The sequence below is a fragment of the Corvus cornix genome, chromosome 1 (genome assembly GCF_000738735.6).
Source record: "Corvus cornix cornix isolate S_Up_H32 chromosome 1, ASM73873v5, whole genome shotgun sequence".
Taxonomy (NCBI): Eukaryota; Metazoa; Chordata; class Aves; order Passeriformes; family Corvidae; genus Corvus; species Corvus cornix.
This window is the reverse complement of record NC_046332.1, coordinates 11,844,219-11,866,144: the sequence shown is the minus strand read 5'-3', so window position 1 is coordinate 11,866,144 and position 21,926 is coordinate 11,844,219. Positions and strand designations below refer to the sequence as shown.

The 21,926-nt window shown below is 38.6% G+C and overlaps 1 protein-coding gene across 3 annotated transcripts in view; it reads right to left on the bottom strand.

Moving 5' to 3' along the window:
* The window catches only part of CXADR (CXADR Ig-like cell adhesion molecule), a 36,578-nt gene that overhangs the window by 343 nt on the left and 14,309 nt on the right, over nucleotides 1-21,926 (bottom strand). The window contains exons 2-8 of one of the 3 annotated variants that reach the window (XM_039556393.1): nucleotides 19,883-20,052; nucleotides 19,014-19,218; nucleotides 18,487-18,642; nucleotides 17,356-17,478; nucleotides 16,940-17,078; nucleotides 16,400-16,586; nucleotides 3,375-3,965 (exon numbers count right to left, since the gene is read on the bottom strand). In XM_039556393.1, coding sequence (XP_039412327.1) covers nucleotides 3,924-3,965; nucleotides 16,400-16,586; nucleotides 16,940-17,078; nucleotides 17,356-17,478; nucleotides 18,487-18,642; nucleotides 19,014-19,218; nucleotides 19,883-20,052 — 1,022 coding nt within the window. In that variant the 3' untranslated portion in view covers nucleotides 3,375-3,923. Of the gene's footprint in view, nucleotides 1-3,374; nucleotides 3,966-12,086; nucleotides 16,587-16,939; nucleotides 17,079-17,355; nucleotides 17,479-18,486; nucleotides 18,643-19,013; nucleotides 19,219-19,882; nucleotides 20,053-21,926 lie in introns of those variants that run through there. The other 2 variants (XM_039556371.1, XM_039556382.1) reach the window with 2 other exon arrangements.

Genomic DNA, 21,926 nt, shown 5'->3' with positions numbered 1-21,926 from the left:
AAGGAAAGTGGCAACTGCTGCCAGCGTGCTCTCTCCCAGCACTGACTGGAGCAGGATGCCCTGGGAACATGCTGTGGATACCTATGAACACAAAGGAAGGCTCATACGTGTGGCAGGCAATGGGATGCACATGCAATACAATGCAAGCTGTGCATCCTACTCAGAATAAAAGGTTTCTGCACATGGTAGGAGGATAGAGGTGCCTGGAAACACCAGTGCCAAAAGCTGAGGATTCTGTAGCCTTCGAGCACCGCAGCTGAGGATCACCTCTTTTTGAATGCAGAGACAATTTGGCTATTTTTTACAGGATCACAGAGCACTGAAGCTGGAAAGCTCCTCTGGAATTTGCCTGGGCCAAGTCCCTGTGCAGATCATGGCAGTTGAGTGCCTTGGGCCCTTCTAGCCCTGCTGCTGAAAGTTGTTTGTTGTCTGCCTTTTTCTTGTACTTTGATCCTTCTTTCCACTTTCACACTGCCTCCTTCCCCTGTTGTCAGCACAAATACCAGTGCAGCTGCCTGCTGAACTGAATGATGAATGTACCCGAGTTCAAACTACACTTCACCATATGTAAGCAATTTTAAACCATATCATGTCTCTGATGTGGCTCACAGCAGCTGCACTAGTGCTTAGGCTGACAAGATAGGAGGGAGCCCAAGGCCAGGAAAGAAGAGTCAAAGCAGGCTGGGCCAAATCTTTCTGCAGCATGCCAAATGCTGCCATTCAAAACTCACACGCCGGAGTCACGGTTTGAGGTTTCTTAATTTTATGCAAACACTTACAACGATACCACTTCAGACATGGATACAGCTGTAGCAACGTGAAACTGCCTTGCACTGGCACAGCTTCTGAGCCTGTTGCACCCATACTGCCTGCAGGGCACTGTTTGAATCCAAATCCCCCCCTTGACCATGGGACAGTTCACCTGGTAAGTCGCCTGGCTTGCCCTGTACCGTACGGAGTGTGCAAGACCCCACCAAGGCAGTCTGAGCCCACAGAACCAACCTCGGCAACAACACAGTTTTCCCAAGGTTCCACATGACTGCAAGGCCTGGCCACCACAGAGAAGATCCTGGCAAGGGTGAAAACAGCTGAGCATGACGCTGCTCCTCAGACACCCAGCATTATAATGGCTTTTGGAGAAACAGAACTGAAGTGGTATGACCTAAATGGAGAGAAGGAGCAGCTCGATCTCACTGCTCCCATTTGGTACAACAATGTCGTATGCAGGGATGGAGGGAAGGCACTGCAAGTTAATCTGCTTTGCAGCAAAGATACAGCTGCTATAGATGACAATCGGGCTTTGTGACCCTCCAGGTCCAGGCCAGCTGACTTGTATGCAAAACACCACACAAGATTCTTTTGGGTGTGGACAGGAGCACAGCTACCAAACAAACACATGCTTAAACTCTCCTGTAACAAGCAAGCCCTAGCAAGAAGTGAAGTATGTGAAATGCACTACTTCTCCTTATTTAATAGTGTTGGCACAAGTGTCAGGGAATTTTCCACCTGCTAACCATGTGTGACCAAGCTGTTCTATGTAATAGAAAGGATAAATGGTTGAAAAAATAACCCATACTGAGTAAAAACTTCCCCTGATATCTCCAATCAGTCCTAAACAGCCATCTGGTCACAATAATCTACAACCCCCAGGCTTCTTCATCATATCTTTCAAGCCTGAAGAAGGTGGCAGAGAACAGACTGAGAGTGAGAATAAATCTTCAGACTTCCTGTATGGCATCCGACAAGCTTTCAAACCTGTGTCCTGCTTACACCACAGCAACATAAAGTTAACAGCCTTGGTGACCTCAGGCAGGGTTGACCTCTGGACTAACTACTCAACACACAGCACCTTCAGAAAAACCCAGTATCTGGACATCCGGTACGAACATGGGTATTAGCCAAGCAACTGCTTAGAGAGATGACAGGGAAGTTTTACAGTTACTAATTTCTTGGAAAAAAAAAAATGCAAATTTCTTTGCAAAATTGACACACGTTTACCTTCAATAACAGCAATTGTACTTTTTTTTTTACTTACAATATATACCTATTAATTTAGACAGGAATTTAAGTACAAAAGAAGTTTATTTCACTTATTCCTTTAAGAACGTACTTTGGTGCGGCAAGCTTTGCAAATTTTTCTGCAGAAAAGGAGTTCTATGAAATTCACTTTCTAAACAAAACTATAAGCTTGCACAGTTACTCCCACCTTTCTCCTACCTTCTTAAACACCAGCAATGAAGCACTTAGATGATGGTGATCACTGAGGGCAGAAAAAGACACTCATCTTATATGGAGCACACTGTAGTAAAAAAGGTAAATTCTGTCTACAAATCATTACACTACAGAACATACACTAAACAGAACAGGCAGTTGCTGCTTCTTGACAAGGCAACTTTCATACTGATCCCAGTGGAATTTTACCCTTATTAATTACTTGCCAGTTTCACTCAGAGACAAGTTTAGGCAGCATGGAGTCAAAGGAGAGAATGCAGAATGAAATATTTTGGCATAAAAACAAGTGCTTCTTAAAGGCAAAGTATCTTTTCTGTAATTACAACATTGAACTTAGATTTGGAACAATTTTTTTTTTAATTGGCTACTTGAACCTGTGATAGTTAGAAACCCTCCATGCTTTCATTTTTCTGAGGAAGTTATTCCTATTTCCTTAGATGGTTTTACTCAACTATTCGTGTGCAGTGACAAAACTACTTAAATGGAACTTTTGCTTGATAGTATCTGAGTTTTTTTCTAGAATTAGCTGTGCTCCTCTCAAAAACAGAAGCAGAAATAATTTAATAACTTTTCAACATTATAACCACCAGTTTCACAATGGATTATGTGGTTGCCTTCAGACCACAGCATAACACATGCCCCTAGATTAAGGTTTAAATTAATATCTACGTATTTACAATAGTTAGAAACCAGCACCAGTATTTCTCAAGAGCACAGATGGATATAGTTAAAGACAGGTTTGAGTCTGCATATGCTCACTGCTACTGCTTAAATTCCGTGTGTCCTTCAGTGTGCTCTGATTTACGTGGACTGTGACAGGTAACGACTTACCAAAAATGCCCAAGTATCAGCAGGGTACCAGGCTCCAAAAATTAATTTAGTAAATTCCAGTCCATTAGATCAGATTACAGTAGTCTCATTCTTACATGGTTAAGTAGATTAATATTTTCATTAGGAAATCAATATCCAAAGTCTCCACACTACAGGAAGCAATGGGGACCCCATAACCAGCCTGGTTTAAAGATGACACTCTTCTTCCCTCTGGACTCCTGCATGGTAAATTGTGGAGCAGGAGGAATAAGGAAGTGCCCAGACATGGATTACCACACCACCTGCATTAACAGATTTTGCTGAAGCATGTGTTAACTGTAACATTCAAGTATATTTTATTTAGTGCTATAAAATATATACAATCTCAAAACACAATGCATTTTGCACACAGTTTGTAAACCCTCATGGGTATCAGTACAGCATTCAATAGATGACACACTTCCTATGAAATCAGCAGACCAGAAAGCTAGGAAAACCCAAAACTACTCTATTTCAGATTACAATCTCTTTAACACCCTGCTGCTTAAGGCTATATTTCTGCTACCTGAGTTGATTTTGTTAACTTCACAATTTTTTGCATCTCCAGGAAGTGGGTGTGGGAAGCAGAGAGGAGTGATGGTGCACGCTTTTCAAAACACAAAAGTAGTAAGAAAAACATCAGGAGTGGCTTTGTAAACTTTGCATTAAAAATATGAAAAAGAAAAAATTTGGTACTTACAAAACTGAATACAGCCTACTTAAAAATCTTGAATCTAAAGTGAGATCAAGTAAAAAAAAACAACCAGCACTTCATTTCATAATGTACTTCAGTTTCACCATACTGGAAAGTCATGCAAAAACTGATGCCTGTTTCTTCATGTTTATACCACTGTTATGTCACCAATCTTGTGTGCGATGTCATACTACAAAAAGAAAGAATATCATTAATCTATATGAAGAGGAGGCTAGATACTGTAATATACAGTAATTAAATGCACTATTCAGATCATCACCCAACTTGTGGTCATTCGGATTAGGGTTTATACCAGTGTCTGACAGCAAAGAGATGCAGTGGTACAGCAAATTGAAACTTCATTTATCAGTTGTCTATAAATAACTGTAAGTTTAACTTGACAGGAATTTTTTGGTATCTCATGAGTTTCCCAGTGCATACCTACTGCATTGCACTTTTAAAGTACCTGTCAAAATCCACTCTTTCCTAAGTTTCATACCAGTAACTTGGATTGTCAAAGAACCACACAGTTTTGCTGCTTACTGCTATGAACACTCAGTTTTCTCAAAGTGCCTCATCCCAACCTGCACACTTGCTCATTTCACCATTTCCTTAGAAGTCAGTTCCAGTTCCTTGACTATTGTTACTGACTTATCTGGGGATGTTTTGTAAAAAGATAATAAAAAATGATTCTTTGTTCCAGTTACAGTTCCTATCAGCTCTGTATTCTTTGACTTCATATTCTAGACTGGTATTGTTAGAAAAATGATAACTCAGCATTTTTGCCACAACTCCATGTTACAAAACGCACTTTTGATATGCTGCCTGTACCTAAACACTGCTGACAGTGTTTATTAATTCTGCAAAAATACACCAGAAAACAACTCTTCCTAGCTAATAATCCACAAATGTATATGGATGTATTGTGTTTACTGGAAACATCTCATTTTATTTCCTAATTTCAGCTTGTTACAGGCCTTTGTATAATTACACCCATCCTCACAGATTTTTAAGACGTGCCTCAATGCCACAGTAGTTGCTCCGTAAGACCAGTAATTAAAACAACTGACTCAGGCTATTTCTGCAACATCTCACTTTCTTCCTTGCACACTGTCACACTGCAATTAGAATTACACATCAAATGGAATCCTCCAGTTGCACGTAACAGCAAAAGGAACTGAGTGCCTTCCCTAAACTTTGCTTGGAAGTGTAACTCAAATCAGCATTAAGTTCTGCTTGGCATGAAATCATGACCTTTGGCTTCTTTCTATTTCAAGCTGTTACCTGGCATGAGAACCTGCAGTACAACTTCATTCTGGCTATTGTTCACATAATTATTCTTGTGGGCAATATTAAGAGGTGCATTAACTGGGACTGAGCACTGAGGCCAGAAGCGTCCTTTCTGTATTCCTGTCTTTTCACCATGGATTGAACAGCACTCCTATTTCCCACCTCTTGCATTAATAGTTCTCAAGTTAATAATTAGCAACCATACACCTTCTAAAGTTTAGGCTGCCCCCCACACAGTTCATCCTATCCCATTCTACTGGAAGAGCCTGAAGAAACAGTGCTCTTGCACTCCAAAACATTTATAAATCCAGCTTTTCTCAGGGATACGGCAGGAGTGCAAGTGGGGGTTCATGTAATGACATCTCTCCATCAAGCACACCCTCTTTGCTCCATTTCACGAGTGAGCCAAGACACAATTAGCATAGCCTGCTTATGGAGAAAATTCTGCTATGTGGCACACAGAGATGAGCTGGGATGGGGGGAGAGCTCTTGATACCCCAATTGTTTGGAAAAGCAAATGTTTTTTAAAATCTGATACTTAAATGAGCTAGAAAGGCAAAACAGAACAAATATAACACAATCTGTTCTCCCTTGCCTGCACTGCCCTGATACTTTCCATCTTGATTTTCTTTTTCTTTCCTTCTCATCCAAGTACATCTCTAGCAATAAAAAAAAAAGTATTAAAATAATGAAAAATGAAGTCTGGCAAGTGAACCTTAGCATGCAGCTAGAAGCTGTTCATGCAGCTATAATAAAGAAAAAATAAATAATAAAAGAGAAAAAATAAAACATCCACCCCTCAGTGCTGTAACTTATAAACAAGATGTGGTAAGTCCTTTGGATCGTGCAAGGAAAACTATCAGTTAATAAGAAACTACTGTCTGCCCAGGTGCTTGCAATCATAACCCTATTAAGTTTAAGCTGGAAAACTAGGGGCCAGTCTGAAATACACTGTATGAAATGTAGTTTAAAGTGCCTAATGCCTAAAGCAGAGGCGAGTAAAACTGATTAGGAACAAAGAAAGATGATAGAAAGTGACAGTAAAAAGAATGACCCTCCACAAAAGCGTGATCAAAAGCAACATACCACAAGCAGAAAAAAGGAGAAACCTGCCTAAAACTCTGTCCTGCTCCAGTAATGAAATCCATACCCCTGTCAGGAATAAAAAGGCAGTATGTGATAGAAAGAGGAAGGTCAGGCACCAACGTAAGTGGGAAGCTGTAGGCAGAGGGAAAGTGTACAAAACACCAGACGCAGATAATCTGTTACTGACAGGGCCAGTGATGCCAAGAAGGAGCTTTCCACCTTTCTGGTTATAGCTCAGACTATCACACACAGGGTTAGACACCTCCAAGGTCAGTAATGGTGAAGGAAACACTCAACACATCTGGAGTCTGTATTTCCATTATCTTACTCTGAGAATACCTTTAAAGACACCTGCAGTGAGCAGGAGGGAAAGGGTGGTGAGGGAGTATCAAGTGACCCAGTGGAGCGATGAGGACACTTCCCCTTGCATTGGCAATGGGCTTTGGGGGATCTTTCACCCTCAAGAAGCTCCCTAATGGGATCTGCTCTACTATTATTTTTCCTACAACCTGAAATACTCAAGGATCACCAGAAGTACTGGAAGAGTGACTGCTGTCAGGACAGAATTAAAAAACAGGATGTAGCAGATGGTCTCATCAAGATAACTATCTTTAAATAAACGTATTTCAAAATTTCCTAAAATTATGAAAGAAATGGAAAAAAGTACTAGAGGGGCACTGGTGAAGACTGAAAAGATTTGCCAAGGATAGCTTTAAAAACAAATGACAGTGCAATTGGAAACTCTAGCTCCAAAAGTCATGAAGAGTCAACAGAACACTCCATTCTAACAGCTATAAGAGATGATGAATGAGAAGGAAATGTCAATGTCAATAGAAAATAAAAAATAAAAAAAACCCACCACGCAACTAAGTCATGACAGAGCCAGGACATCAACCCTAATTCTCCATGTCTTTAATCAGAGTCCTCTGCCTTGGGATTCTTTTGTTATTGTTTTTATTGCTGGTGAGTGAGCTTCTGCCAGCCTTGTCATGCATTAAGGATGTCCTCACCCTCCTTGCACGTTCAGCAATTCTCCCCCCATGTACAAACCACAAAGCCAGCAGCTAATGAACCAGCTCATATGGTTGGCATAGACATGAGATGTTGTCAGAATTAAATTCACATGTATAACGTAATGACACAATTTTCACTGTCAGTTGAAATCCCAGTTTGCTCAGGTAACACCAGGGGCAGGAAAATTATGCTAATTTCTAATAGGCAACAAAAGGGACTGTTGAGCATAAAGGCTCTAACCCTCCTTCCAGTCCTTTCATCTAGGAATAATGCATTTTAGTGAGTTGGTTGAGATTCCTGCCTGCCCACCCACTTGAGATGTGCATAGATCATACTTAAAGTTATACATGTAAAATACTTCAAAGTAGCAACATAACCTTGCTTTCAAAACCACAGAATTGGTGTTTAGAACTTTGATGCCTTTCAAGTATGCAAGTCTAGCAAGATCAGAGCTGTAGGTTATCTGCACAAGAATCACAATTTTCATTGTCTTGCTACTAAATGAAAACCAACAGACACACTGATGATCGAGCTGAGGATTTTTTTTCCCTAAATGAGCTGCACATGAAGAACAATCACTGGTGACCTTAACTTCAGTCTGAAGAATATTAACATTTTAATGAGTAGCTCTAAGCTCTGGTCCATACTAGGCAATTGGGCAATAGTGACACCTATTTTTTTGGTAAATAAAAGGGATGTAGAAGTACGACTTCAATCCTAGCACCAGTGTGTGCACAGATGATATAAATATAGTGTTTCTCATCACAACTGCTAAAACCTATCAAAAACTACATTCATAACTCAACTGTACATTTCTAGAGCTTTTTATTAGAACTTATTAAATAAAAAAAGGTTTAACTGATTATTAACTCAATTATTAACTCAATTATTTTCCTGAGTAAAGAATAAGGAAATAACCACCCGGCACCTTAGAAGGTTCCTCAGCTTTCTGCTGGAAAACACTCTCAGCAAGTCACTGCAGGGCACTGTACGGTCGGTCACATTTGGGCACGGAGAGATAGGGACAGAGGCTGAGAAAGCATCAGCTGTGGGGGACACTCATAATTCCCAAACAACATTTATTACTCGGTTTCCATACAAAGCACTCATATTTAGTCATCATTTTTTTCCAAGTGGGCTGGAGACAGCATGGGAATCCACAGCATTGTTTTGTTTTTTGAAGTTCCATATTTTAAACACAGTGAGTTTTCCCATCTTAAATAGGGATACAAGGTCATTAAATTAAATATACTACCTAAAGAGGTCATCCAAACCACAACTCAAGTCCAAAGCAAAAGATACTGCATTGCCTAAGCAACTTCATTTTGAGTTACAGACTACAAGGATGAAACCAGGGCAAGATCAAACAGTTCATTTCAAGCTGTCTCCTTTCAGTAACTCTGAATTTTTCTCATGTACCAACAAGAGGGAAGTATATGTGAAAATAAACTAATTGCAAGCTTTATTTTGTATTTTACAGCTGAGATGAACTGTTTCTGGTCTTGACAGTTACAGGATTGGAAGTGACATGGAAGGACATTTTATTTATCTGGAGAAGAAGTGCAGTGCTAGCAGCCACAACATAAGCTTTTTGACATGTTTCACAAACCACCAGCTGTGCCCCAGAATTGGCGGCATCTTCTTTAGCAGTCAAAACAATTCAGTAGTCTTATGTATTCCCACCAGTTGCCTTTATTCCTGGTCTAAGGTATCGGCTTCCCTCCCACCTGAGCTATTGTACTGGGAAACAGAAATCTTAAATTAATTTTATCTTGATCTCCTACAGCTAAGTAAGGCATAGCACGAGTGTTTTGACTTCAGCAAATAGTTTCTTTGAAACACGACCCACTCAGCTGCCTGAGGAGTCATCTGTGAGTGGCTGGGGCTGCAATCAGAGCCCTTAAATATCTGGAACAAATGCTCCGCTGCACACTTTAACTTCCTTGAAATCTGACTAATCCCCACTGATGTTTCACAGGTAAAATATTACCAAGTGGCATGAAATAGTGAGATTCAGATCCCTGGATGGGATAATAGTTTCAATTACAAATCGCTGAGCAGGACAAGTAACAAGCTATAAAGAGGTGTTACTTCACTTGTACTGGCCACAAGAAACAAAAGCTCAAGCTGCTTTCCTACTCACACAGAACTTGGCATAATTGGAAACTATTTACTAATAGTACTAAATTACTTTTATAGCTCTTTACCATCTGATTCAGTATTTCTTCATAGCAAATTCTAACCCAAGTGACCGCCACACCCCTGGAGATGTTTGCGCCCAGACCACCAAAAAGCTGAGCTGTCACCATTTTCCCTGTCTGGGGTGTTCAGGAGAATCTACACTTTCTTCTGCTTCTTTATACAGTACTGTTAGTAATATAACCAAAGCCAGCACATGCAGAAATTATGGATGGTAGGCACAGTACAAGGCTCTGCAATTTAAGCAGCGAGGTATGCTGGCTACAAAAGCAACTCTAAATGCAAAAAAGTTCTGCAGACTCTGAAAACCCCTAAGCCAGATGTTGCTGGAGACCAGAGCTGGAAAAGGCTTCAAGAAGTTGGAAAGTTCATGCATGCTTCCAGAGTCCACATTCCTGAAACAAAATTCCCCAGAAACAGATCAGACTCACTGCTTTCCTCTCCCTGCTTTGCAATTAGGAAAAATTCTCTAGGAAAGAGAGTACAATACCCTCCAGGTACAGCACTCAACTTCTGCCCTGCCTGCAGCTCCCAGAGCCACAGCAGCCAGCCCTGGAAGTGGGACAACTGTCAAGGCATCACACAGCTCCCTGCACTTCCCAGTGGACACACTGCCTCCAGAGGTTTTTCCCTCAAGAAAAAATTAGATTACCAAAGATAAAATGATGTGCTTTCAGATGTTAATGTCTCTTCTAATATTGCCACTTTTTAAAACTGTTATATAATCAAGTTGTGTAACCAACAAGCTCGACTTCCTTACAAAGATGCTCCCCTCCCTCCATCCATCAACCCTGGCATCATGCAGGGTTCCTGTATGAATTGCACTGCTTTGTTCCCCAAATAATATGATACAATTGTCCTTCATCTATTTCTCTAGACAGCATGGACCAAAAGAAATTTCACTAAAAATGAGGACCCAAATAGCAGCTGCTGCCACTAAATGCTACTGACTTTGCATATCCAAAGCAACCTGACCAGTGCTTCAACAGCTGAAAGCTGAAGTCTTCAAAATACCAGCTTACAAGAGTGACACTAACTTTGATTTCCAACTATAGGAAAATCAAAGGATACTTAAAGGCTCCCTATTTCCAGAAACTTGACTTTGAATGGAAGTCAGAAGCAGGGACAACACAATCCTCCAGGCCAGTTTTCTGCCAGAGTGGTCATTTTATAAAATTAAAGGTTCATTCTCTTCTCCTGGTAGCTGTGCCTGCACCATTCTGCAAAAAGCCTAAAGCAAATTAAGAAAAGCAACAGAATCATCATAACTCAAGTATGCACATTATTTTTATATTTAGATGCAAGTCTTCATGTATTGAGCAATCACCTACGGTCATACACAAGCGAAAGGTACTTTTAGAATAAGCTGAGATTTGGAAAGGTAGGCAACATTCATAGCTTTGTTTCGTCCTACTCTTACTTCTGCTACTTAATCAGCTATTTTCTTTACAAACTATTCTGCTTTATGAATTTAACAGAAGCAAGGAAACAAGGCTAAGTTGCTGTCCTTACCTGCTTTTTAAAAGAGCCTAGCAATTAATTGCCTATCAGTTATTACCACAGAGCTTTGAAAGAACTCAAGCTGCTCCATCAGGGAAACAAATTTTAAGCTCAAAGACACAGCCAAGATGTTCAGAGAAACAAACAAACAGCCAGCCAGACCTTTTATGAAATTTTATCCAAGGCATTGCCTAATACACATATAAAGGACCACAGAGGTTCTGTAGACCTACCAGGTGCTGAGTGCCCTCTGTTCTGTCAGGACACTCAGGAAAGTTCTAGATGCTTTGCTGGAATTCCACAGACAAGCTGGAGGTACTCAACTTCTGGTTCACTGTCACCTATCCTCCAACTAAAAGACCTGAGGAGCAGCTGAAGCATGCAAGAGCCATCTGTGACAAAACTGCCACCCTAAATTCAATACTTCCACCCTTTCCCAAGTCTTGACATGAATGTTAAAAAGAGTGTAAGAAAGGTTTCTTAGAACTCTATAAATAGAGACAAATATGAACTTCCACTTTTATTAGGTTTCCTTTTGTATTTAAGCATGAGCCTTAATTTGAAATAAAAAAAAATCCTAGAGGTTTATTCACCAGTACTCCATTTAACTTCACATGCTTGTGCACACATGTATTGTGTGGTCTGGCCCAGAACACACTATTATATGAACATAGGCATGCATTGTAACATATGAACATGTGTACATTATGAGCAAATGTAAGCTAATTATGCCTCCAACAATATGAAGTTAATACATGCCATTAATGCAAATGGAGCCCATGCCAGACTTTGGATATACACCCGAGATGACACTGGAGAAATCACATTAATCTCAGGTAAAACAAGGACCATAATCAGTTTGTTTGCAAGGTCAAGTGGTGCAGAGTATTCTGAGTCAACTTCACTGAAATTTAAAAAGATGCGTATTAACACATTAAACACAAAAAACCTGAGCATTTTATCAACATGCTTTGAGTGCTGTCACCCTGCTTGTTTGAACTTTAAAGACAAAGATTACTCAGTTACAGGAATTTTTGGTTCTACCTAAAATAAAGAGGGATGAAATTCAATCTAAAGTTCCTTTCCATCCGTATGTTTCAGAATAACTATTGATATCCACAACTAAAAATCCCATCTAAAAGTGCATATTTTAAAATATCTAAAGTTTTACTTGCCTTGGAAGGGGGGAAAAGAGCAACAAATAAAATTATTCATGCCACCATGGTATACACAGCCATATTTATTAGTTCACTTCCAATTACATAGAGAGAAAGCTGATGCCATACACAAGTACTGCTTTAAAATAAAGACAGACTACTGTTTTCTCCAACAGTTTTATTTCAAAAAGTACACAAGTCTGTCATGGAACTACAGCAGTTCAAAATTTTAGATTTTGTTTTTTTACAAATTCACTCACAATACCTGTATTTTAAAATACCATTCCCCCAAAAGTGTGAATATAAAACCTCATACTGAAATTCATATCAATGTTCAAAGTCCACGCTTTGTGCATGAGAAGTGTAATGTAACATTGTAACATTTTGGATCCCAGAAAGTTATTGCTCTGCTTTCAGCTGAGCTATGCCTCAATGCTAGGGGACTATTAAACAAAGGACCCCAAAAAGCACCTATCAAGTGTATAAAACAAGGTTTAAGTGACACAAATAGCATAATATCTTTAGACTGGAACAAAGACCTAGAGTGACCCAGAATATATACACTGCTCAGAACAAAACTAAAAGCTTGTCATGGAAACCAGTAATATACAATATTCAGCATTACAGAAAAACTTGCAATTCAGAAGTCTTACTTGCACTATTAAACAGGAAGCATACATCTAATATGAATGAGACTATCAAGAGCTGAGAAAGATGTATGCGTTGTACATTTCTTTCAAAAGTCATGTTTTACCCCTCCAACAAGGCATTTTTGTGCACCGCACAGTTTTGGAAGAAGTATTCGTTTTTAAGGAAGGAAGTTTCACACAAGTATCTTTAAATATCCACTGCAGAAAGTTGATGAAAACTTCTTGTAATGTATGGACAAGTGTTACATAACCTCTACAGTATTACAAATCTAACACTTTATTCACACCATGCTAAAATTATGGGGTTTCTTTCTATATATAGTAGTCCTCAACAGGCAAGTTTACAGTCATGACATTAACTAGAGGTTTCTTGAGCTCACTTATAGTATTTACACAATGGTACTCCCTCCCCTTCCCTCCCCCTTTTTTTAATAAAATGAGACATTAAAAATGCCACCTCCTAAATTGTATATCAGCTGCCATTACTTCCTAAAAGTGTTCTGTCAGCAGAGCTCTCTGCCACATTGGACACCTCGCATGTTTAACCAGTTCATCTCCCATACACCTAGAAATTATTGTTAAATACAGTAGTTGCTTTTGAGAATCATAATCCAGTGTAAGTGAACAATCTAGTGACAAAAGAAACAATTTATAATTTATAGTAGCAGTATTATGTTTTCATAGTAGTGTTGCATCCACCCAAAAAGGCATGATGATAGCAACTTGAGGCAGAGTTTACCCCAAGTCAGAGGTTCTATATTTCAGATAAGGACTGTGTCAGATTCCATTTCTTTCATTTTTCCATGCAATTACATAAATAGACAGACACTGTCAAGGCTGCTAAGCCTAACAGCCAGGCTCTGAGGGCACATCAGGCTGTCCTTCTGTCCATTTATTATTTTGCACAAGCTGACAGAGCATCAAGCATGTGTAAACTCCGCTCTGCGTGCTTTACTGAGACAGGTCTCTGGGTTTGTGTCCTAGGGCTTACCTGACTGTAAGTTACAGGGTCTCAGGCCAAACCAAAAACAAACCAAAACAAACAAACAAAAAATTAATTTAAAAAAACCCCAAACCACCAAAATACACATAGGTCCACAGATGGCTTAGAACTAAATTTAGTAGGTTTGCTGCCTTGTTCCTTAGGTTTATAGCTCTCTCTCAGTCTGTGATTCAGTTTAGTCTTGCACTCAACTTGTATTTATAGTAACTATACCCTTTTCATCAAGGAAGGCCTTAGTTTCAAGGTAAACAATCAGTGTATGATTAACATCTTGGAAGTCTCTTCTATCACAATAATTGGATGCAAAAAGATGTCTCCTCATCTATAGTTCTTCAGAAGCTATGTTTGGCACATTTAATAAACCTATTCTTTACCACATAAATAAAAGTCAATCATCCCTCTCATTGGTACAACAACTGAAGAGTTTTCAGGAACACAAACACTCAAATCATAATTAGCAATTGAAGGAGTAAGTGACGTTTTGAAATACAGAACAATACAGAGAGAGAGACACTGAAGTTCACATCCAAAAATAGGCATGAAGAGGTATAAATAGTACATAAGAATCAAGAAATCAGATCACAGTGTCATGTTTTAAGAACTGTACCATCATCTAAGCACCTGTTCATACAGTATGTTTAGGCACCAGAAATTTCATAAAAACTGAAGTTACAATCAGGCAAAGTTTATTGACAAGGCACACATGAAAGATAAAAAAATCTGATCTCTAACAGTATCAGTTTACAATCTAAAAAAGTCCCAGATGTGTAAAACTAACTCTATATTACTTAATAGCCATTCAAGTTTCTAAATTCAGTATGAAGGGTATGTTAAAACCGTGAAATTGTTTGGGTTGTAAGGAGCTTAAAGATGACCTTGTGCCAACCACTGCCATGGGCAGGAGAATTTCTTTATATTAATAGTGCCAGCCAAAAATTGTGCACCTATTTACAGATAGGACAAACATTTAGTAGTAAGCAAAAGAATTCATCACATATCTATAAGCAGCTACAAAAAAGCAGATACTAAACCTAGAAGTCTGGGGGAATGTTGTTTTCTCACACTGTTGCTACACACAAATAATCCTAACATCTTTCAACAGGCTATTCAGATATTTCCTTCATTAACATCAGTGCACACACTATAATGCTTTTACAGTTTTCCAAAATACCTTGCAGTTCAACATCTCTAGCTAGAGCAAGCTGAAAAAACTCTCCCCCACCTGCTCCCCAGCACAAGACAAAGAAGGTAGAAAACAGGAGGAAAGAAAAAATTCACAGATGCAAACTGTACTGAGTTTTAAATGGAGCTTTTGCAGGTATATAACAACAGTCATCAGAAGCTATAAGAAGTCTTTAAATACATGTGAAAGTAAGACAAGGAATTGTTGTGTTTCTCCTGTATTGCTTTAAGTATGCAAAATTGGGAAGAAGTGTTTTTAATCTTGCAACATGAAATTTGTATCAACAATTCTGGATAATTATTGCCTCTCAGCTACATGGAACTCTTGCCTCTACAGTCTGAAGATTGGTTCAGAATATTCAGGGCTGTTGAAGAGGCAAGGAAAAGTGAGCTTTGAACTCCTTGCAAATTCATACAGCCAGACATTAGCATCTTGAACAAGGGCTGACTACTGCTTAGGTACATATGGAAAAAGTTGTTTCCACAGTGGTTAGAGCAAGAGGACAGACATCAAATACCAGTTACTTAACAGGTTTCATTAAATCCCTATGGAGCTTCTAGGAAATTGCTTTGGAAAAAAACCTAAGAGCACTGTCTTAGTATCTAACTAGGCATTGGAAAAGGCAAGGTACAATTAACTTAAAGACCTGTATAAAGATACATTAATTAATTCTTACTGTGATATTAACAGTTGATCTGTAGATTTTAGAGCTTAGATAGCACTACCAACAACCTGATAGGACCTCTTGCATCAGATAACATAAGTATTGTTATATGACAGGACCAGAGCTAGTTATTGTAGAAAAATTTGTGTTTCAAAGAACTTGCCAGGTCTCCTGTCACACTTCCACTCACTGCCATTTTAAATTCAGAACAGATTAATTAAATTAATTGAACCAATCAAGTAACTGTCTGCCCCTGAAATAAGAGCTCAAGTACTCCAAACAAACATTACCAGGTTAAAGAACCACATAAATATTCAATTTGAACAGAATCCAAAGTCATCCTTGGTATTTCAGCCCCTGCAACTATACCAGACAGTGGCCAAGTTAAAATATTTCTGTTATTCCACAACTGAGAATAAAGTCTCAGGATCTCTGAGAAACTTCATGGTCTACACATGAAATGCTTTTGTTACTTCCCACTTGTGTCTCACTGTTACACATTCAGAACTGCACATTAGCTGACAGTGTCAGAGCCTCCTCAGCAACCTACCAGAGGTCCAAATACCTTCAGTGTCCGATATTTTTTTACGAACTTCAACGCTTTTAGCAAATAGTTCAACTGTCATATACTAATAAGTTTAAAATTAAATATGAGAATTGGTGGCTTTTCAAACTAACTTGTATATTCTCTTCAAGGAAACTTTCATGCCAGTGTTTAAATGAGGGGTGGAACACAGTAGTTTTCTCTAATACTTACAATGAACACTTTAAAAAACAGCTTTTAAATTAATAATATTTTATACTATCGACCCATCTTTGCTTTGTGCTGGAATCATCACAGGAACAGCTCCCATTCTACTTAAATTAGGTGCAGCTACCTTTGAAGGTGCAAAGGCTGGGGTCTGAGGAGGAGCACGTTCAAAGTCTTCACTTGGGACTTGGCTATATGGAGTTTTGGTATATCCTTCCATGTTGGAGGGAGACATTGAGCCCAGGGAAGAACGATTGCTGCCAATGTAGCTGCGAGCTGTTGAACTGCGACTTTTTGGAGGTGGAACATCTTCTCTAAAATAAACAAAACAAAAAAAAAAACCAGTTGCAGAACAAGAGTTCAGTCACCACTACTTTAAAACAAATACTCAGTTTGGTTTTTTTTATTCTCATGCAGTAGGCAAAAAAAATCCTTACATCTTCCTTTAAAGTAACAAAAATCCCCCAAACCCTCAATATTCATTGCCTTTAAAATGTTTACTGAAATTAGACAAACCACAAAAAGTTCTCTGACAAGCCATCAGTGTGTTATAATAAGATTTCCAGATTAAGACAGAAATCTCAACTGTTAAGTAACTTATTTGCAGAAATACACATTTAAAAGTTAATCTTCCAATAATACTGCTCAGAAACTAGAGACATGTTACCTGATATCATGATGTACTTCTTTCTCATATTTCTTCTCTCTGTGCTTCTTACAGCAACAGAAGATGAGAGAACACAGTACAGCGAGACCCAGCAGGGTTCCTATAATAGCTCCAGTAATTATACCAGCTGTATTTACGGCTAGAATAGGCAAATAACAATACTGTTTGTTAAATGTCAAAGTTATAAGACCAACTTTCTTTTAACATTAAGCCCAGTATGCTTCATATGAGGCAGGTCAATAATACATCAGAGGGGAAGTGCTCAGTCACATGCATTTAAAACAGTAAGACTTGAAGTGGCACCCACAAGTTACATAACAGGGTTGGGGTTTTAAACCTTTTAGGAGTTTAGAGAAAAAGACTGTTCAGGTTTAACACACAGAACACTGTGTGACTATTACACAGCAAACACTTACGAGGGGTGACATTCAGCTCAACAGAACATTCATCCGTGCCAACTCTGTTTGAGGCCACACAGTTGTATGTACCAGAATACTCTCGAGAGGCATTTTTCAGAAGAAGTTCCCCTGTATTTTTATCTACAAACAACAGAAGGTAGAGGTTTATCATTTGCCTAAATATAATTCCATAGTCAACTTCATAGAATTATTAATCCAGCACATACATGAAATCTTAACTTTAAAATGTCATATTAAAGATATCCAGATTAAAACAAAGCTCTATCATGCTGTAAAATGCTATTGCTTGTAAAAGTCTTACCCTGTTAGAAATGTATTCCACAGCATTTGACTTGCTCTACTTGCTGAACAAGTTAGGTAGTGTCTAGATTCTTGACAACACTCTCAGTGTCCCCAAACCTACATTTACAAGCCCAAAACTAACATGGTTTTAGTAAGTTACAAGTCACTCTTGCACAATTTCCCACTCATTCTTGTCCAGCACCGATATTGTCAACTGCTCTTTTTGTTACCATGAGTCAAATTTGGGATGTGAACAAAGAAGGGGCATAACAACAGTAGCCTAAAGTCTTCAGTGGTACAGAGAAGGACTTTAATGATCAACCATTCACTGTCAAAACAAGAACTAAGAGACATCAACTAGCACTACCAGGAGTTAAGTTCAAAACAAAGGACAGTATTAGGTTCTTCCTTTGTAGCTAATTTTTAGGTTTTAAGATATTACATACTCTAATAAAGTGCAGAAGCTTACCAAAAAAATGGAGATGTTTGCTTCTTTTAAATCAAACTGAAGCCACTTTTGAATTCCCTACTGTCCACTTGAGCACAAAAGCAAAAACATCAGCAAGCAGGAGTAACTCCTAACACTTGGGTACGGGTGAGCATGATACTGCAGCCTAATGGTAAGAATCTCAACTTGAAGCTTGAAACATTTCCCATCATGAATTAAAAACCAAAATCAACTCCAGCTCATTTCAAAGTCAGTTTTTTCAGAGGGCAGAAGTGACATTTGATCTTGACTACTCTATAGTAACACTAACTCTGGGATGCTCACAAGTCAATATAAGCTAAAAATACTATTGCAATCTTTTTAAGTATTTCAGAGTAATAAATGAAGTTTGACAGTACTCAGCACAGAAGTGGCAGGAAGTTCGTGTGTGCCAGATACTCTCCTCCAGTCATAAGACAGAAGTGGGGATCCTTCTTGTGACACACATTTCAAGGTAACGTCTTTTCCGATCTCCTGTGATCCTTCAATGGAACATTTGGTCCTTGCTGGCTTTACTAATAAACAAAACATCACTGAATTAATAACAGCCACAATCAAAATGCTTACTAGTTGTGTTCTAGCAGTCAGTCTATTCTGCAAAAGATAAAGTTTGTGCCACAAACCATCTCCATGCACTGAAAGATTTTCTATGAAATATGAGCCAGGCACAGAACTTCTAAAAATACTCTTTATTTGAAATATTATTCTCTTCACCTCCTAGAACAGGATTATACCCATCCCTCCCAAGGCCTCGATAATGACCATAATCAGCACAGATTCAGTACAACAGTACCCAACTGGAAATTTTCATTTCAGACATTGAAAATAGGATGGAATAAGCACATAAAAAACATCACTGAAAATTTAAGAAAATAAATTATCTTACCAAGTACAGTCAACTGTATTTTTTTGCTTTGAACTCCAGGAGCCTTCTTCACTTTGCACTGGTATGTGCCAGTGTCTGCTGCCTTTAAATTCAGGATATCCAATGAACCATCACCAGATTTGGGATCAAGATTTGTAAACTGCATTCGCCCAGTCATAGAAGCATAATAATGATTATAAACCCTGTCTACAGCATACATAATTATCTATAAAAAAAGAAGAAATATGATTCAGAAATCCACTTAGTGGGCAAACATTTTAAATAATTTGGTCTATTTGAATACTCAAGTTTCTTTCTATAGTTTTAACCCCAGACATAGGACATAGCCAAATATCTCCATCTTCAAAACATCACCACACACAGCATTATAATGAATACTCCAACCAAACACCTGACCAAGTACCAATATGTCACAATTGACTTCTGACTGAAAGAAAACTGTTTAGAATTGCTCTAACTTAATTCTGCAAAACCTGCCTACTAATACTGATTACACTTCCAAAGGCAGGAAAGCATTAATAACTAAAAGAGTCAATATAGTTAAAATTAAGTCCTCCTGAATTTGTTTTCAATAAGGAATATAACTCAGGTACAAAATCAAAGTTTCCTTTTTGGAACTGAAATGTATTTAATTTGGGAGTTCTTCATTAGAAGGCAAGTTTATAGTGAAAAATATCTTGACATTTCATCCTTAATCTGGTATTTCAAAACTTCCACTAGATTTCATATGACTGGTGCTTCAAAGCAATTTAAGATCACAAGCATCCCAGCCTGAAAAGGTGGAAGTTTAAAAAGGCAGTAACAAAAGTCATACATTGACCTACTCAAACAACTGAATTAACACTGCCCAAAAAGAAGTCTCTACTTACTATTTGCTCCCTCTTTTGATTATCTGCTGGTATCAATACCCACTCGATATCTAGTGGGCCTTCATCTTCTTCCGAGAGTTCAAAAGTACACGGCAACGTAACTTTCTCTCCTTGTGCTTTTTCAAACATTGACTGGTCAACTGAAGTTATAGTTAGGCTTCTTGTTAGACCTATAAAAACATATTTTTATGTTTTGAAAACAAGTCACACACAGTTTTTCACTGTCAATGTTCTATGACATACTTTTCCTGTCTAGAAATCATGCCATCAGTCAGACTGGTCACCGCTGAAGAGCCTGTGCAGATCCTGTTACCCAACACAGCACGAAGTCCCGTGCTGCTCATTTGGAATTACATCCAACAGGCAGCTACATCTTTCAAGCCATACTTTTTTCTTTTTTGCACAATTCAAGTCCCACACAAAACTAAACTAAACATTTCCAACAGTAGATTTTTCAAGTCACTATATAATCACCTTACTATTACTCCCTCACTGTAAAATGGAAGTATGGAACAGTAATGAAGTCTGCCAGATTAGAAAGAATTCTTGAGAAGTCCTGGGTTGGAAGTAAGTTACTTTGCCTTGAGCTATAAGGGGCTCCTCTATCTACAGGGACACAGAGGACAAATTAATCTTTTTCAAACATCTCAACGAGTATTTTTGCATTTGTTTGTCTTTTCTGTTTGTCTTACTCCTCTAAAAAGGCTGTGCAATCCTTATCCGCATGCCTCTAGGCAAACATGCTTCCAAACAACAAATTTTCCTCAATTCAACCCTGAAAAAGAATCCATATAGTGACACAAAAAGAGCTACTCAAAAGGCCTGAAGCAAGATTCCCCCTATTTCACAACAAACACAGGCGTCCCTTATATCAAGTGAGCAGGCTTGCACATCACAGCCAGGATGTGGAAAGCACACCCTTTGCTCATGATGGAAATGGGTTTTGCACTGGTACCGCTACTGTTTTGTCCACCTTCTTGGAAACCAAGCTCAGGTTTTCAGTCATTTTATGTGTGCAGGTTGCTAGACAGACACACAGATGTGACCACAGCCATGAGAACTGCAAGGCCACCAGGAGAATGGACAGTGTGAGGAAGATAGATGGCTTTGGCACCTTTTACAGATCTAAAGTAACAGCCTCAGGTGAAAGTTTAAAATCATTTTACACAGCGCTTTTGTGTTCTAACTTGCACTTCTCCACATAGTAGAGGAGCTCCAGCACGGTAGAGGAGCTTCCTGCAGTAGATCATAGAATATGGTGAGTTGGAAGGGACCCAACAGATATCCTTCTGCTTTACTAAAATTTTGCTCTGTATCAAGTCTTTGCATTCTCTTCCTGATGACAAAACAATGCGATCTTTAACAGCTATTTTAAAAAATCCTTGAGAAAGAAAAATCACTTGATATACTAAATTCCAGACATCAGCCTGCAAGAAAAGGCCTTCAGAATAGTTAATTACTAACAAACTAGGTAGGATTATTTTGTTTCCTATCATTCATAGTATTACTTTTTATGACATTGCCTTCAGTCTGGGGGAAGGGGAAAAAAAAGAAACACCAACCAAAAAAACTTAAATCAACTTGAGGTAGGAAAGAGAGTTATGTGCAATGTCTCTTACCGACAATGGACACCTTTTCAAAGACAACTCTAATGGGTTTGTACCACCTCTTTTTTGACCACAGTAAACAGATCTGAACAGTTAATTCTCTGCTTCTAGGTTGAATTACAACGGTTCCCTAAATAATAGTGATCTCCATGAATACCTGTTGATTTGTCATAAATCCTATTCCCTCCTAAAGGATCTTTTCAGATTTCCAAGTGTAAAACTAGCCATTCTAAACCTCTTTAAAATGTTGTTTGACTAGCGAATAGATTAAATTTGGTCAGCTCTATATAAACAAAGACAACACTACTACTACCCATCACCTCTATTTATGGGTAGATTTAGAGTACATTCATGCTTCCATAATAGACAGTAGCATTTACATTATTAATGTAAATTCCTGAACTGTTTTTTTCAGCAGCTTCCATACTCTTGTTTTC